This window comes from Coenobita brevimanus, chromosome 57 (assembly GCF_032717465.1).
Source record: "Coenobita brevimanus isolate Jiangsu-jjx chromosome 57, ASM3271746v2, whole genome shotgun sequence".
NCBI classification, from domain to species: Eukaryota; Metazoa; Arthropoda; class Malacostraca; order Decapoda; family Coenobitidae; genus Coenobita; species Coenobita brevimanus.
The window spans coordinates 31,790,605-31,809,882 of record NC_137010.1 but is presented as its reverse complement, the minus strand read 5'-3'; the positions used below and the strand labels follow the sequence as shown (position 1 = coordinate 31,809,882).

Genomic DNA, 19,278 nt, shown 5'->3' with positions numbered 1-19,278 from the left:
TTTTGACGACATAATCTGTTCTAAATAATTTCTTATCTAACAACCTAAGTATCTGTTTTAACGTAACCCAGTGTAATCTACGCTAACAAACCTTAATCAGAGCACACCTGCCTCACCTAACCTGCCCTGCCTTGTCCTATCCTATCCTATCCTACCAAAACCAAATCAAACCACTACCCTAGCCTACCCTACCCTACCTTAACCTAACCTACCCTACCCTACCCTGCCCTGCCCTGCCCTGCCCTACCCAACGCTACCCTACCCTACCCTACCCTACCCTACCCAACGCTACCCTACCTTACCCTGCCCTACCCAACGCTACCCTACCTTACCCTACCCTACCCTGCCCTACCGTACCCTACCCTATGGGCAAGAACCCTCCTATCCCAGTGTGGCCTACCTGAGAACCTCGAGGTGCATGTTCCAGTATCCATCTGACTGCTGCTGCTGCTGCTGCTGGGGTGGGGCGGGGGGTGTTGGGCCCTCCGCCGGGCTCACTCCGCCCCTGGGTGTACAAAACAATATAGCATTACTACCACAGTGCCAAGAATGGTAGCAGTAGTAGTAGTAGTAGCAGTTGTAGTAGTAGGAGTGGTGGTGGTGGTGGTGGTGGTGGTGATTGAAAGATATCCTGTGGCGTTCTGAATGGTTCCAGATGGACAGAGGTTGTTATGTAAGAAAAAGCAATGTCATTAGTAGTGCTGTAATAGTAGTAGCTGTAGTAGTAGTAACAGTAGTAGTAGTTGTGGTGGTGGGGGTGATAAACAGTAATGATGATGTTCAGTGTCATACTAACCGTGTTATTACTAAAGTAAATAAGATTAACAGTATGCAGACCCATGCCTAGCAGAACACAAAAGTAGAACTATAGACAGTGGCTACTGAAGTGGGCTAAATGTCCGTTCATTCATCATTCAGATGATTATTAGTAATACGTTAATAAGTACCTTATGTTTACTGATCCTGATAATCAACAGTACCCTTTACACACACACACACACACACACACACACACACACACACACACACACACACACACACACACATATATATATATATATATATATATATATATATATATATATATATATATATATATATATATATACGTCTCAAGTGGGGTTGGTGGAGGATTAGTGCCCCTCCCTGTAAAACAATTAACTCTAAGCCCTTGGCCACCCCGTTTGGGATACATGGCGTCTGGCAATGGCTGAATGAATGAATATATATATATATATATATATATATATATATATATATATATATATATATATATATATATATACACAGTATATGTATATGTAATACTGGGTGACCCAGAAAAACCTCCCACATTTCAAATGTAAATGAAAAAAAAAAAAGATAATCAAAATATTATTTGCACACATGAAACTTCATTCAGTACAGTTTATATTCATCATGTTTTAAAGATGACATCCTGCAAATGGTGGCCGTCATTGTCTATACACGCTTGTACGCGATTTCTGAAGACTGCCATGGCTCGACGGGTCATGTCGGGTGGAACAGCGGCTGTCTCCTGCTGAATAGCAACCTTAACGGCTTCAAGAGTTTGGGGTCGATGAGTATACACTCGTGATTTAAGGTAGACCCACAGAAAAAAAATCACAAGGGTCGAGGTCAGGGGAACGGGCCGGCCACCCAACATCGCCACGCAGTGAGATCACCCGACCCAGAAACATTTCCCTCAGCACTTGCAATGATCTTCGAGCTGTGTGTGTCGTAGCTCCATCTTGCTGAAACCACACTCATCAACCCCAAACTCTTGAAGCCGTTAAGGTTGCTATTCAGCAGGAGACAGCCGCTGTTCCACCCGACATGACCCGTCGAGCCATGGCAGCCTTCAGAAATCGCCTCCAAGCGTGTATAGACAATGACGGCCACCATTTGCAGGATGTCATCTTTAAAACATGATGAATATAAACTGTATTGAATGAAGTTTCATGTGTGCAAATAATATTTTGATTATCTTTAACTTTTTTTTTTTTTTTTTCATTTACCTTTGAAATGTGGAAGGTTTTTCTGAGTCACCCTGTATTTATATATATATTTATGAGGTTGGTTCTTAAAGTGGAAAAGTTTGAATTTCATAGCTCCTATATCTAAAATAGTTCACTGTGTGCCTAAAAAGTGCCCATGCAAAAATTTAGCACAGTAAATGAACGTTAACAGGTCGCACAGGAGGTCGGAAGTTCTCCCGTGGTGAAATATGGTTATCTCCAGATAATTTCCAGTCAACCATCAAGCAATGATAATTATGACCCAAGCTCTCATGTACAAATAGTTTTTGGCCAGCTGGATTCCTTGAATGTAAAATATTTCAACCGCATTATTTTGACGTCTGATGAGCAGAAATGCTCAATTCCGTCATTTTCATCCAGATATGACAACACATGCCGGTAAAATAAATGTGAATATTGTTCTTGCTATTAAACGTACCTGTAGGCCAAGAACTATTTGTATATGTGAGACTGTCCATAATTATCACTGTTTGGTGGTTAGCTGGAAATTATTTGAAAATAACCTAATTTCACCAAGTATTACAGTAGGAGATAAATGTCGGTTTTTATAAAATTTGCCATGACGACTTTTTACATACATAGTAAAATAATTTAAATTTAGGAAGTTCAATACTCAAACTCGTATATTTTAAGGACCAATTATATATATATATATATATATATATATATATATATATATATATATATATATATATATACACACACACACACACACAATATACTGTGTATATATATATATATATATATATATATATATATATATATATATATATATATATATATATATATATATATACGGTATATAAACACACGCACACACACACACAATATACTGTATATATATATATATATATATATATATATATATATATATATATATATATCATCGCTAATGACATGAGGAATACCAACACCATCAACAAGTCAAAAAGGCAGGCAAACAAAGGGGTCGGCCACACGTAAACAAAACAACACAGCTGATCACAAATAGTAGCAACAATACCACTCAGTGTAGAATCATTATGGCACAACTAATGATGGCCCTGCTTGAATGCGTAATTGGTGTTTCATGCAATCACAAGCACTCATTTCCCGCGGTCACAACAGCCATGCAATCACGCACTCTTGTTGTTGTTGTGTTTATTTTGACGGCTGAGGCAGGCTGGTATGCAAGCGTTTGTCAATCACCACTGGTTAATGCTTGTAATAACTGGACTTTAATTTTGCTTTCTCTCCCAACGTCAACTTCCAATTAACCACTTCACTGTGAGTTTTTTTTTTTTTCAATCATGGTATCTCTGCATAATTGTTCTCTTTTTAGCTGACTTTTGACACGGAGGAGGATACTTAAAACTTTCATTAACCCCGTCAGTACTGGACGGCTTTCCAGTTTTATAAAATCGGCTAAAAGTAGCAAGAATAAAAAAAAAAAAAAAGTCCAGCGTGAAAGTAAAATCGTAGTATACTCTCGCTGTGTATTACCTTGGATGATTTTTTTTTTTTTTTTTTTTTTAAGCTTAGCTTGGCCCAGATTTTCGTCCTTTAATAACATATTTCACGTAGCTCAGGGGTAGCAGATGACAGTTCTTTACCGCTGCAACCCTTCCATAGCACTTCTTTATGACTACCATCACCGGCATTAATGTGTTGTTACAGCTCTGCATTAAAGATGAAGAGGTGGCAAATTTAGGCCCAATCACGCATAACCATTGCTTGCAGTAACGAGGTAATTGCTGTAGGTCTATTCGCTTACAACGCCATCGGCTTTCCATTTACTTACGACTGTTGCCTTCACTTACAACCCGTACGTTGAATCAGGTATAGTTATTTACAGGTCCTTGTTAGCTCTCAGACAATAGCTAAATCACGCCCTCATTCATTGGTTCATGTCCCCTATCAGTCATTCAGGAAGCTTTAGTGCATCCAGGAACACTTCAGAAATTTACGATTGCTTTGCTTTCAGTTACGCTTGTTTGTGTAGTTATTCACTGAGTCATTTTTTTCGGTGGCTTATGGGATTCCGTAACACCCCATCCTTTGTGATTTATTTTGCATCTTACATCATAGTATTCTGTTGTATATTGCTGAGAGTATTAAGTTACAACGAAATGGTAATAGTCACAACAATCAACGTCTTGGTGCGAAGGGGCGAATGAAAGCTGTGTCTAACCCCTCCAGTTCGAAAAATCGGCCCTTAGGTGAAGAAAATCGTCCGGTGATGGCAAGAACAATGCAGGAATATCCCCACCTTGCTCAGTGCCAATCCCAATCACTCAATCGCCCAGCAGGTTCGTCAGTGCCGCGGTGATTGGCAAGTCACGCAATCACGCGGGGGGATTCACTCGCCGTAAGCCCCACGCCTACACACTCACTCACACTCACTTTTTTTTTTTTTTTTTTTCCGTTTTTAGCAATTTCATCAGCGTGAAAAACTCTGCTGCCAAGGTGATTCAATAACTGTGAGACTATGAACGTGAAATATTTGTTGGATTTATATTTGTTAATACATACGTATAATATCAGGTAAACTTAGTACTGATATTTTGGTCATGAAATTAACTCTACCCCGCAATGAGAACTACTGACTTTCATTTGTTTTTACGTGGATATCTAAAAACCACGGTAATTATTATGAACAAAGTAATGTGCTGCATTACACTCTTGAAGGCCCCAGTCTCCTCCTTGTTGACTCTGAATACTACGCAGGAATCGATCGTTGAGAGTGTAAAGCTCGTAAAACTACACCGGCAAGTTGTCAGATCTCATCCCCCTAATCGAAATGATAACGGTGGCGAGGTTAACCCATAGAGCAGCACAGATTCCCCATGGCTGAATGAAAGTGTGGGGCGTTACGTGAGAATGAAATGTCAGAGTGTGAGGGAGCACCTGTGGATGGGTTGAGGAGGTGAGGTGGGTGGCATGACGGAGGAGTAAAGCGGGGCATGACTCCCTTGTGTTGCACCTTCGGAAATGCAAGTTTAACCCCTTGAATCACCTAACGTATTTTGTTGAATCACCTCATGTATTTTATTGAATCACCTGACTTTTTTTTTTTTTTTTTTTATTTTGCTACCTCGACGATTTCATTAATCTTTGAGGAGACTTTTTGTAGTGAAAGGGTTAGTCAAAGTCACATGGAACCCCCTAGATGTAAAATTCACTCTTAAATGAAATAAAATCGTCTAGAAGTTTATCAAGATTGGAATGAAGGTTCTGTCAACGGATGGAGGAGGTTAAATTGCCACTGCACTGGAGGGGACGACTCCCATTGCACGGCCTCAAACGCTGTGCATACCTTCCCATCGATAATATAGCATGTCATCATCATCATCATCATCACACTTCTTAGGGTTGTAAACTGAGTGGACAGGGTTTAAAAGCAGCACACTAAATTAAAGATGTTATAATATTAAAGGCAGTACAAGCACCATAAATGTTTAGATGAACATATGGAACTTCATACAGACTGATTCATGAATATAAGAAAACTCTCCCAGTAGGACAAAAAAATCAAATAAAACTTTACATGATTCCTAAGGTGCCTCACATGTTAAAACAAACTTAGTAACAAAATAATGCAAAAATGCAACTTCTATTTTTTTCCTAGGATGTTAATATATATGCAACTTCACTATATCTGTGGCTTTTAAGGTGCCTTACATATTGACACACACACACACACACACACACACACACACACACACACACACACACACACACACACACACACACACACACACTAAAATTTTCGGAAGATATTGATGTCTGTAGGGCTTCATAGGTGCCTTACTCGTTGAGGTGCACCTATAGTTTTACCGATAAATATTAAACAAACTCGGGAGATAAGTGTGATTGTGAGGGCACCAAATGGACCAAGAATTAAATAAAAGATTGTATGAGGAGACTGCCATCGATACTGAGGTGTGCCTAAGAATATGATGATGATGGCAGTAACAATTATATCAAAATTCTTTCAGGAAATACATGTACAAAGCAATATTAAAAAATGGCTTTAAAAAGACTGATGTTAAGGTGTCCATGAGAGAGAGAGAGAGAGAGAGAGAGAGAGAGCTGTATGAGTAGTGATGGTGCTTACATGTTGAGGTGTGGCTGTGGGTCTGAGTGGTCTGGGGTGGGGGGGGCCTGCCTATCCAGACCCTCCACACTGCCGCTGCCTTCCCGCGCCACCACCTGAAACAAACACACAGCAATTACAGCACAGGTGTTGGGCTTACACGAGAGTTACACAGCTTACAGGAGAGGTACACAGATTGCAGAGTAGGTACAGAGGTTATGGGAGAAGGTACGAGATTACAGGAGAGGTATGCAGGTTACAGGAGAGGTACCCAGACTGCAGAGAAGGTACAGGGTTCATAGGAGAGGTATACAGGTTACAGGAGGTACAGATTACATAAGATATAGAGGTTACAGGAGAGCTACAGTATATTGGTTTTAGATACATACGCTACATAGGTACAGTAACACATCATGAAATTAAAAGTTGGCATAGAATTCCCTATAACTGTATTCCTGTATAACAAAGTAGCCTGAAAGTAGGGTAATGCCTGGATGTTTGAGAGTAGGTACTGTTGAAGGAAAATACAAAAACAACTTACTCTTATGTATTCAATTTCATACCGACTATACTTTGTTCACTTTAAGTTGGCGTAAGGTTGACAACTCTTCATCTTGAATGTTGACAGGTAACAAGAGATTAACACGAGAAAATGGGCTGGTCACGAAGAAGTGGTATGGAAAGGATGTAGAGCAGTACTGTTGCACTCTGCCATTGAGATGTGGAAAATTCCTGCACAAGGACGAAAATCTGTGCCTTGTTAATATGAAGGAATAGTCGTACTTTTAAAATACTAGACCATGTTTCTGAACGTGATTACAGAACACTGCCGATGTTGAGGTAGCTACATGTGGGTGCTGATGGGACCTGGATTACCTTAGGGAAATAAGGAGTGCAGGTGGTGGAGTTACAGTAGGCTATTTGAGTTATTAGTAATCTCTCTAAATATAAAACTGAACTGACGAAGGCACACATCTTGGGAACAACTGGAGATATCAAACTGAAATTTTTAAAGCACATTCTTGGCATCGTGGGGGAGGTTTTTAGGCATAAATTATTGAAAGCCGTTGTCTTTGAAATTTGGTCGATATTTGCCACATCGATTTTTGCTGGAATAAAGGCGCCAGGGGACCCAAGGCGCACACTGCGAAGCTGATAAATGACCGTGGATTACAAAGGTTACAGCGCAAGTAATAATGATGTGTCTGTCTGCACGTGTATGTATCCATGTGTGTATGTATATCTTTCTGTTTCTCTTTTGCTTAACGCTGCATCTTGGGAGGATGGCGTCAACAAAAGGCTTCCCGGGCATTGACATGATACAGAGATTACAGAAAAAAAAAAAAAAAAAAAAAAAAACCAGGTATTGTACGGCTGTATTCAGACAATAATACAAACTTAGTAGAACGGTTTATAAAGGTAGCTAGGTAATTACTAGACAATATTATGTTACAGAAAGAGTACATAGTTGGATAATAATACGCTACAGGAGTACATGAAGAATACATAATAGTAACGTTAACTGAATCTGAATTATGGTCAGTGCAGCAACACTAAACTCTCTTAATATTAGTACATTAACCCCTTCATTGCGATCGGTGTTATTTATTTATTTATTTTGTTTGCTAACTCCAGAAAATTTGGTGAGCGAATCGTGGCGGTCAGAGGATGAAAAAGAAACTGTGTCGGGCAACTTTTTTTCTTACGTTGATACCAGACGATTTCGTTCAGCTGATAGAAAACCCATCGGTCGAAGGGTGTGGAAAGAGTAGTGCAGTTTCTCTCTCTCTCTCTCTCTCTCTCTCTCTCTCTCTCTCTCTCTCTCTCTCTCTCAGCGTTAGATACAAAATGAAATAGATATAAGAGTACGAAAGTATGGGTTACAGATTACAGTATGTAGGAGATAAATAATGCAAATGATAACTGGCCATAATACTGAGTAAAAAATGGATTACTTTTTTTTTTTTTCCCAAGACAGTCTTTAAAATTATACCCTTCAATCCCCTAACGTCGTTCTCTGTTTTATTTATTTACTTTTCATATTTTACACACGATTTTATTCAGCTTAGGGGCTATATTCTAACAGTGAACGGGTTTGTGAAGGCATACCAGACGCATCCAAAAAATAAGTCGCCAAGGAAGGTATGCCAAGGAGCCAGCTGAAGTGATCGAATGCGTACCCAGATCGTAGCCCCTTCAGTACCATGACGTTAGCTCTCTGGTTTGGCAACACTGCACGATTTTATTCAGAAAAAGAAAAAAAGAAGCATAAAGAGGCTGTGTCTAACCCCTCAAGTTCGAAAAATCTCTCCCAAGTAAAATAGATAAATCGAAAACGGCAAGAATATTAAAATCCAAAAAAGGGACGCCATGGTAGTAAGGATCTTGAATTTGGCGCTCCGTTATCCTTATTTTATTATTATTATTATTATTATTATTATTATTTTTTTTTTTGAGGGAACAATCTTGCGGCCTTCTGTCATTTGGTTCCTTCTAACTTATATATATATATATATATATATATATATATATATATATATATATACTGTATATCTACCGTATATATATATATATATATATATATATATATATATATATATATATATATATATACTGTATATCTACCGTATATATATATATATATATATATATATATATATATATATATATATATATATATATATATAATATAATGAATTATTGTATCGGTAATGTAATATGAATTAAAACGAAGCCGCTACACAATTGCACTAAACCTGTAGGCTAGGCATCGAACACACACACACACACACACACACACACACACACACACACACACAGATGTACTCAGCACTTGTAGTAGGCGTAACATCTGTGTACACAATTGCGGGCGGTAGTTTGCTGCGCAGCTGTCGAAAGCAGACGTACGTGTGTGTGTGTGTTCTTTTAATGCACTTTACTAATATTCGTACATGACATTCATTTAATAGGTCATTTAGTAATGCACAGGTAATTTTGTACATAATATTCACTTATCAGACCTGACAATGTGCAGCTGTTGAGTTTAGCAGTAACGTTGACGTATAGCCGAAGCTTGGAGTCTTTCTGAAAAATTCTGATACTGATTAACCGTCAAAGATACGTTATTACTTTGGTTTCTCAAGTTGTACAAGTAACAGGGGAGTTAAGGTATTTTACTACGGGTGGGGAGTATTGGAAAAAATGCGAGTATCCCCTTGGAATTTTAACAAAACGGATGTAAATAAACTTGCACCATTCTCTTATTTTCCTTGTTATAGTCTGATGTTCGGAGAATAATTATTAATGTTTTTTTGTAATAATGAATTTGTAAAAAAAAAAAAAAAAAGCAAGTAGTTATAGAAACCAAATATTGAGGAAGTAGATTTCGAGGTGAATTTTGCCACCGTAGCCCCTCATTCAACGTAAATGGAAGTGGCTGTATTTCTAAACTGTTGCTTCGGAGATCGCGAGTTACTTTTGTTCGTGTGCGGTTGTGTGATTAATTAGATACCGCCGTCATGTTCACAAGTAACAGTTTGAACATTAGTGAACAGTCTGGACAAAGAACATAGAGAGATGTGATCGATGACGCAGGATATAAGTGGGAGGTGGCTTCACAACATACTGGAGGATCTGGGGTAAAAGAATATCAGTACAATTTATATCATGTACAGTTTCTAGATTACCTGACAAGCCCAGATCCTTTTTCAAGTAACCAGGAATGTCTATTATATTAGGTTGCTCTGAAGTGTACAAATGAAGCTAAAGAAGGCACCAGAAATGCGAATTAAGCAAACTTTCAGTTGTTAGCCCAGTGATGTGCCCAGTTACCAGTAATTAACTGTCCATGTAGCTGTTACAAATACCAATAATAATACACACTGTAAATATTATAACAGTGATAAAATCTTACTTTCATATTGTAAAACTATTTGTTGTACATGGTGTATATTCCAGTGTGTGTGTGTGTTGGAAGTCTCTCATTTTTGCTGTATCCCATATTATAGCTGAAGAACCATAAGTTCCCCTATAGAAATTTTAATTTTCGATCAGAAATGTTGAAAATAACTGAACAGTATACACATAAACAATATTGGCAAATAATGTCAATCCAGACTAGTAAGACCAAATTTACACATTATTCGGTTGCAGCCAACTTGGACCTAGCTGAATTTAGATTCACCTGAGGGCATTATGCTGTTCTGTGATTGGTTGAATCCTGACTGCTTGGAGCTAGGATTAGTTGAAACTAATATCATGTGATTCATATGTGATGGAAATAAAGGCAGATCCTGTTATACAAGTGGGATGCATTAATGGTGGACTGCTCAGATAATGGGTACTTGTATATCGGATAAAAAAAAAAGATCGCGAAGCTCGTATATCGGAGTACATACGGTAACTTACGAGAAAAACAGGGTTAGGTTAACTGACATCACTGGGTTAGGGTCCAAATTGTCCATTCTCATATCATTGGATTCTCATATGGAAGATATTCATATGATGGGCCTCACCTGTACAGCAATCTGTCTATCCATCACAGTTCATCCAAGGTCCTATCAGATACTGCCGTACTACCCCCAACCCCTCTGCATGGTTATAATCCCTATAAGATCCGATATGGCTGTCCCTCCTCATTGACCGGGGTTATTTTCCTGAGATGGCTGTCGATACTGATTTTCCAATAGCTACTTTGATATATATATTCATTGTTTTTATTCTCACAAAGCCACTCAGTTAATGTGATTTTAACGTTTAAAAATACATTTCCGGTATACCATACTGCACATATTTCACCATTATATACCATAGGCCTGTTTCTTCCACACTGAATGCTTGTTCATTTACAGGCACTTAGAATATTGATTCACGTATACCCCAGTTTAATGATGCAGTTGGTTAGGTAAAAACCCATCGTAGATGGGGTATTGTATATCAGGATAGTTTTAACGTGAAATAATGGGATGTGTTTTTCAGCCTTGAATTTCCTCCTCATTGAAGGCCAAAATCCACCCAAATGTGCCCCAAAACAAGTTTAAAGTCAATCTAAATGGCCTAACAGCTGTAAAAGAAGCTAACTTAAGCCTAACACCAGTAAAAAACTCACCAAAACCAACAAAGTCTGAAAATCGTCAATTATAAGTCTGGAAAAAATCAAACTTATTAACCTGTACCCCAAAATGACAATGTTCACCTCACCTATGGCTAAAACACATTAACCCATCACGTCCTGAGCTATTTCGCAACTCCGACACTCCCCAATCCCGAGGTATTTTCGAAAAATTGTTTTTTTGGCTAAAACCTCTGCTTTTGGTGAGAAACATTGAAAATTCATAGAGAAATCTCTCACCTGAGGTTTAAAATACTCGATCCAGGTAGCAGTACCTCCTTACCTTACTGTGTTTTCTAACAGGCTGGCACCAAAGAAAACGAGTTCTCTGGGAGGGTAACTATTTCACACCACTCATAAACGGTATTTATTTATTTACTTGGTATGAATTTATATGTCGTACGAGAGTATATTGGTTTTCAAACAGTAATATAGGCATTATAAGCATTGTTTCACTCACTAACTCATCACCATTCATGACCTTTTTTTTGCCACATTACCTGATCATTTCTGACTGTTTCTTCCTCAAATGCTATGTAAACTTTGTCCTCCACATTGTCATCGATTGGGGAATCACTCTGGCCCTGAATGTCTTTATTGGCCAGGTCAATGGTAAAAGGTGAATTGCCGAGACAATGGCGTGTGGGGGGGGGGAGGTTATGCGGTGTAAGGCATTGTCCCAGCTTAGCATCTTGTAGAGGAATAGAGGAAGGTGTCCCGTGAATACGTACGAAAAATCACGCACGAAAATTGAAAATTGTGCAAATTATGAACCTTGCAATTGCGCAACGTAGCAGTACGTCGTCGGGACTGGCAAATGTAAAATGTTGCAACGTATCCATACGTCGATGGGATGCCTCAGGTTAATCTAAGTCAAAAAACTGTATAGGCTATATATCAACCTAAACAAAACTTTATATAAACCGACCTAAACACAGTTTTGGTTTAAAATATCATCAAAATCGGTAAAAAAAAGATCAAAACCCATCGTTAAACTGGGGTTTGACCATTGTTAGGCAGGGTATGGTGATACTGTATTTCTACCACCATCGTTAAGCCGGGGTATCATATATCGGGGTATTACTGTACAGTATTTATTAAAAGTGAGACTGAGATGCATTTATGGAAATGAGAAGAGCCAAAAGCCAGGTGACTGGCTGCATAAGTTAGATAACACAAAGGAGACAGGCTGGCACCTGTGTGTGTGTTTATGTGAACCTATTACTATTTTTCACAGATAAAGCTACAGGCACAAAAAATATTTTGTTAAAAGTGAGAGTGAGATGCATAGATGGATGGTAGAGCTGAAAGCAAGCGACTAAGTACCTGGTACATAAAGTTACAGGACATGAAATAAGCCAGCGTTGCCTTTGTGCATATCTACATAAACATCATACAGGGTACTGTACAGTATTATTTTCCACAGGAGCTACAGACACTAACAATATTTGTTTATTGAAAAGGAGAATGAGATGCATTGATGGATACGAGCAGAACCGAAAGCAGGCGACTACCAATGTAAGTTGTATACGTAATACAGATGAGATAGGTGGGCACTGCCTGCATGCATATTTACATATTCATTACAGCCATTACTTTCAGCAGAAGGAGCAATGGACATGTACACTTATGCAAGCACAAGGGCAAGCAACATATGCTCCTGGAAATGCTCTGGCATGGCAACAAAGGCTACAAGCTCTATGATGAACTTAACACGCGTCGTTGCTGCACACTTTACTTAGTGACTGAAGTACAGTTGGCTGTGGAATCTTTGTTTTGGTGGGCATCATCAGTGGCGGGGTGTTGCGGGGAGTGGCTTGTGGTTTGAAAAATTGTTTCCATGCATGCTATTGATTAATTTAGTAAAAAAATGAACAGCTATTATTTTAATTCAGCCAGATTGTTTTTGCTTTATCAGATAATGACATGTCAGTTAAAGCTGTGTCAGATAAATGGGGGATTATTGTACTGTATATAGAGAGAAGAAATGTTTCTCAGAATGCTATCAGCTGCATATCCAAAATTCCCAAGATTCAAAGGGTCATACCTGACTCGACCAACGACAGTGCTTAAGTGGAAGGGGTGGGGGGTGGGGGTTCCAAGGCTAGAGGCAAACTAGGGCCTCTCAGCATGAGGCAAGTGTGGTGATGCCTCATGCTGCCTCTGCCCCAGCCCCACTTCTTCCTTGTCAGCCTCCCTCAGGAATGCCTTAAAGTCTGCTGCAAAGATAACTGAAACAGTGTTCGTTGTTCTCGGCTGTCTCCATGTTGTTGGGTGATTGCGATGGGCCAGGCTGTGGCTCAGGTTGTGCTCCTACCCAGGCAAAGTAGTGGATGATCAGCTCCTGATGACACTCGTCAGCATGCTTGTTATGCATTTCCTTGTAAAATGCCACCGCTTTTTCCATACGGGCCACAAACTCATTACACCTTTTTTAATTTCTCTCAAAGGCAAGCACTTTTTCCTTTAGAATGTCCGCACCAACTAACATATCACTCAGGTCCATCATGGAAGGTTCGTGCCTCTCCACCCCACTCCATCCATTCCTGACTCTCACTTTCCACACTTGCCACATGCAGGTCATTCTCCATCACCACATCTAACACTGCCTTAAAGGAGTCTGGGTCACTGTTAACCACTGCCATGATGTCATAAACTGTCACCTCACTACATCCGCATACTTGGCAGGCAAGAGCTGTAACCTGCTCCATTCGTTGTTCCAGTTGCTGTGGCTGGTCGGTGACAGGCATTCTGAGTTAGGCAGGACGAGGCACCAAGCATACATTATTGTTGCTGGACTCGGGCACCCCACACCTTAAATACTCCCTCAGTGGAGTCCTTGATGTCGTACTGATGCCAGAACTCTGCAACAGTCAGGACTTCCTGCGGGGTTGTGGAATCATGTTCAAACATGGACACCTCTTCCTTGTAGCCTGCCTCGGCGTCACTACCACTGCCTCCAACAGGGCACTCAGTCTCAAACACCCCCATCTCTGGCATGTCACTGGTCACTTCACAAATAAACTTTTGATACATAAACTAACTGTACTGAACTTAGATGCTGGATTATTTCCTGGTCAAGGGGCTGGAGTAGAGATGTTGTGTTTTGGGGGAAGAACAGCACTTTCACCTGTGGGTGGCGAGAGGTGAGGTGCTGGGGTTGACACAGCGCATCGTCCATTATGAGGAACACCTTGAAGGGCATACCCTGCCTCCGGCAGTGCTCCTTGGCATCCCTCACGAACAAGTCATACCAGTCCACCACAAAGTTTGTCGTTGCCCAAGCTTTCGCCTGCTGCTGCCAGTAGACTCCCAACTTGCTCATGTGGTTGAGGTTCCTGAAGGGTCGGCACTTGTTTGCCTTGTGAATAACAAACGGCTTCAAAGTTCCCTGCAGCATTCATACACAGAATAACGTATACTGGGACTTGTCCACCTTCCTCCCCTGGGCTTGTAGTTGCTTCTTGGAGGTGTAGGTTGTTGAGGGCAGGAGTTTCCACTGTAGTCCCGCTTCCATATTAAAGATGGTGGTGGGAGTGTAACCACCTTCATCAATCACTGCTTTCAGGATGGTCGGGAAATCAGCGGCAGCGGAGGTGTCAGGAGAGGCACGTTCACCAGTAAGATGAACGTTCCACAGACACTTCCGCTACAATAAACTTTGGAACCATCCGGGGCTGGCTTGAAATGTCTTGGTGGGGGTCACACAGAGGCGTTGGCAGGCAACAGATGCTACGAATAACATCTATTTTCCAGTCATATTTAAGTGGTGACTTCTTTTTCTGTCCCTTTTGTGATGAAGTCTTTGGGCATTTGTGGTCTGGCATTGTATAACGCTGGAAGGGCAAGTAAATGAACAAAAAAGGGGCCAGGTAGGCTTCAGAAAACAGTGCTAGTAGCCACTCTCGCAGTGGGTGGTGCAGGGATAAACGATGGAGGGAAGTAGTGTGCGCACTTGCCATCAGGGTAGGGTTATGATTGTCATGTCATTGCTTGTCATGCTTGCCTGTGAATGGCTGATGGCCGTGGTTTGCGGAACCAATGCGTGCCATGGAAATCTCACTAGGAATGCGTCTCTTTGCTGCTGAAAGTCTGCTCTTTAAACTTACAACCGCAATTTCTGCTACATTAGGTTCTGAGCAGGAACCATGCTGTGGATTTGAAAATCGTGGCTTAGAAACACATGTTTTAGCAATTTGACTATTGATTCAATATTTAATTTAGGTCTTGCTGTATTATATTTTTTCCACATGGATCTGGTGTTTCGTGCTCTTACTAAGACCATACTGATGGTGTGATTTTTTTTTTTTCCAAGCAAGCGGGGGTGCAGGTATATTATTGCATATATTAACTTGAAATTGAAATGTTTAGCAAGGATAAATGCTGTGGGTAATAAATCATACTAAGTAGCATTACACTATTTACATATCTGATTACAGAAGAGTTTAGATTATCATATAGCTAGTGTAGCACAAGTTCAGGCTTCTAGCAATGCTTACATTGAATATTTTTATGCGCATGTTTTAGCCATTAAGCATTTATATATATATATATATATATATATATATATATATATATATATATATATATACACAATTTTGAGCATACACAAGCAAGAGTGTGAGAAGCAAGCAGTAGTAGCTGCCAGTAGTAACAGACCATAGAGAAATGGTCAGCACCACATATGGGTAATTTCCCTTTCAGGATCTAATTGATACTCCTGTACAGTATTTGCACGGATTACCAAGGATCTGGCCCTGCCCATGGTGTGCTAATAGATGTGTTACTAGTACCGTATTGTACTGCAGTTAGGGATAGCAAGTTCAGTTAGTCCCATTGATGTTTTTTTTTTTTTTTTTTTTTTTTTTTTTTTTTAATGCTTGATTTTTTGTAAGCAGATCCAAGTAGCCAATGCAGCGTAACAAATTGTCAGTTCCAGCTTGGACACCAAAAATATGCCTAATTTGTGGTGAGAGTAGTGTTAAGGTTGCAGTAATTAAAAGTGTAAGGAGTGATATGCATGTGGGGAAAAAAAATAGGATGATATCATTAATGAAACAACAGTACTGTAACTGAAGAGACAGCATTAGCTAGGAAATATGTTTTACATATCCCAAACTTTGCTTCTGTTATGGTATCTTAGGCTAAACGCAAGTTGTTTTCTTTCATACATTAGTAACATGCTAAAAGGCATGTTCATAATAAAATTGCATCTTACTGTAACTACGTTTGAAGTTGAATAGGTCATCACCTTCAATATGATGGTTATTTGGCATCAAGTGGGTCTGCACCTGTATTTTTTATACTTTTTGAACTGTGAAATAAAGACTTAATTCAAAATCTTAGAAAATTATCTCAAGATACAAGGCCCAGATACATTGAAAATAAGTTATAGCTATGCCTTGTCAGCCTGTGGAAAATGTAATGATGGATAAATGCTGAGTAGCTTAATGGTAAACAAGCAATATTAGACTGTTGCATAAAGTAAGCAACAGTATGAAGACTAGCAGAACAGCACAGAAAAAGAATGTTTTGCCGAAGGTGAAGGAAGAAGTAAGCAGCACTATATCAAGTGAGTGGATGATGGTCACCACCACCCACCACAAATGTAGTAAAAATAATAGGGGAAATATATTACTGTACTGTGATACAACAATACAGTACCATAGCAAGTACAGGTAAAAGAAGAGTATATATTGATAACAGTAACTGCAGTAATGATAATAATAACAGCATAGAATAATAATTACACTGCAAGCTGAAATACTAACAAGAAGCACTATCTGCAAAATGGAGAGTAATCATAAACATAATCTCACTCATAAACTGTGCAGGAAACCATTAATCAGCCACTTACAATTACCTGCTATTAACTGAAGCCCAAGATGTGGGCTGTTAGGTTGTTAGGTGATTTAACAACTAATGAGGTGAGTGAGGTACTGAATTGGAGTAAGGATAGAATGAGTGAAGATAATTAAGATAATGAAAAAAGCAGGGAAGAAAGATAACATATATTGTTAGGTAAATAGAGATACTACTGTAAAGACAAAGGGAGGGCTGAAAAGATGGGTTATATAATAAGATAAATAAGGCTTAAAGGGAGAATAGATATAGGTAGTGACAAATTTGAATACAGGAGGTTCAAAGCAAGATGTTTCAAGGAAAAAAAATGGTTATGACTGGAGAAATAAAAAGTGCCTTCAAACTTTGATAAAGATGTATTAATGAGAGATACTGTAGAGATGCAGGTAGTGCTGTGAGTAGACACAGTTAATGGTGAGCAGAAATATTAGAAAGATACGGTAGATGATTTAACAATAGTGACAGGCAAAAGAAATAGCTGATGTCCCAACTGAAATAGCATATTACAGTCTTGTGAACAGAAACAGATAAGAAATATTTGAAGGTAAAGATTAATGAGAAACAGATAAAAGTGTGATTTAAAGACAGATTAGGAGGTGTAGAGTGTCAAAGAGGAACTGAAAGCAGAAGGACACTGGTAAGTGAATTACTATAGTTTGGTGGTTTAGACATTTAGGAGAGGTATAGCAAAATGAAATATGGGTAAAGATGAAAAATTGTTATAAAAAAAAAAAAAAAAAAAAAAAAAAGTAAAGTGATACATAATGATCCAAACGACGTACTGTAGTTTGATGTTCAGAAAGAGAATAAAACAGTAGCTAATGGAGAAAGAGAGTCATGACTCTTAATAATGGAAAAGTTTAAATGTTGATAAAGGAAAATGAAACATAGATAAAGAAATGGCTTATGATTTGCATGAAGTACTGTAGTTTTGTGGGAAGAAAGATATTAGAGATGAAAGTATAACTATCTATCTATCTATTGCCAGACACCTCAATCCTGTTTGGGGTGGCCACAAACAAATCGCCTCCAAGTCGCCCTGTCCCCCGCCATTTCACTGCCCTGCTCCCAACTCACACCCTCCTCTCTCATATACCTCTCCACCCCATCCCTGCATCTCATCCTCGGCCTCCCCCTCCCTCTTCCCCCCTCCACCTCACTCACATACACTCTCTTCGTCAGTCTTTCACCCTCCATCCTCTCCACATGGCCAAACCACCTCAGTGTGTTCCTCATAACGCTTCCTATCACATCCACACCACAACGCTCCTTTATATCCTCATTCGTCAGCCTGTCTCTCCATGTGACTCCACAGGCTCCTCTTAAATAACTCATTTCCACTGCTCTCACTCTTGACTTGTGGCCTTCCAACAACGTCCAAGCTTCACTTCCATACGTTAGAGTTGGTATGGGAAAAAACTTAAAGAGTGTATAGAGAAATAAGGGAAGGGTGTAAATGTTGTTAATGGAAGTTGATAGATGAGAAACAGGTAAAGAAATAGTGATGCGTGTGTGTGTGTGTGTGTGTGTGTGTGTGTGTGTGTGTGTGTGTGTTGGAATGTGTTGGGTAGAGAGAGGTTAGTGACAAGATAAGAGAAAGTGAAAGATTGCTTAAGAAAATAACGTTGAGATTACTGTTGGGTTAATTTTGTCCTGTTTAGGTGTCAGGGTAGATGTTAATATAAAAATGGAATTAAAAACAGAATTTAAAGGTTAGCAACTGGGGGAAAGAGCATTAAAGTACGGTACATGTTTTAACAGAAGTGGTTAAAGGTAAAGATAGACAGTGAGAGGAACATGATTAGTGATTAGAGGAAATAAAGGGTATAATGTTAGCAGATAGGGAATGAGGGAAAGATAGAAGGGATATCAGGTAACTAAAGATGTGAAGAATGTACTGTACTGCACTTTGATATGCAGGAATAGGTTGAAGATAAATGGAGCTCAAGACATTACAAGTAAATTGAGAGGAGACATTTTGAAGATTGGTATGAGGATGAAAGATGAATAAAGAGATAGCTAATGATGTGAATAAGGTACTGTAGTTTCGTAGGTAGGAGATTGAAAAAACTAAAGGTAAAACTTGTTGGAAGAAGTATTTATTATGATTACAGATAAAGAGAAGTTGTGAAGTTTTGTTAAGGAAGATGATTGATAGATAAGAAATAGCTGATACTCTAAGATATCTGTAT

The 19,278-nt window shown here is 39.2% G+C and overlaps 1 protein-coding gene across 1 annotated transcript in view; it reads right to left on the bottom strand.

The window, feature by feature from the left end:
* The window catches only part of LOC145402330 (uncharacterized), a 248,485-nt gene that overhangs the window by 16,147 nt on the left and 213,060 nt on the right, over positions 1–19,278 (bottom strand). The window contains exons 3-4 of the mRNA XM_080274472.1: positions 6,136–6,230; positions 401–505 (exon numbers count right to left, since the gene is read on the bottom strand). Of these exons, the coding sequence (XP_080130598.1) occupies positions 401–505; positions 6,136–6,230 (200 nt within the window). The remainder of the gene's footprint in view (positions 1–400; positions 506–6,135; positions 6,231–19,278) is intronic.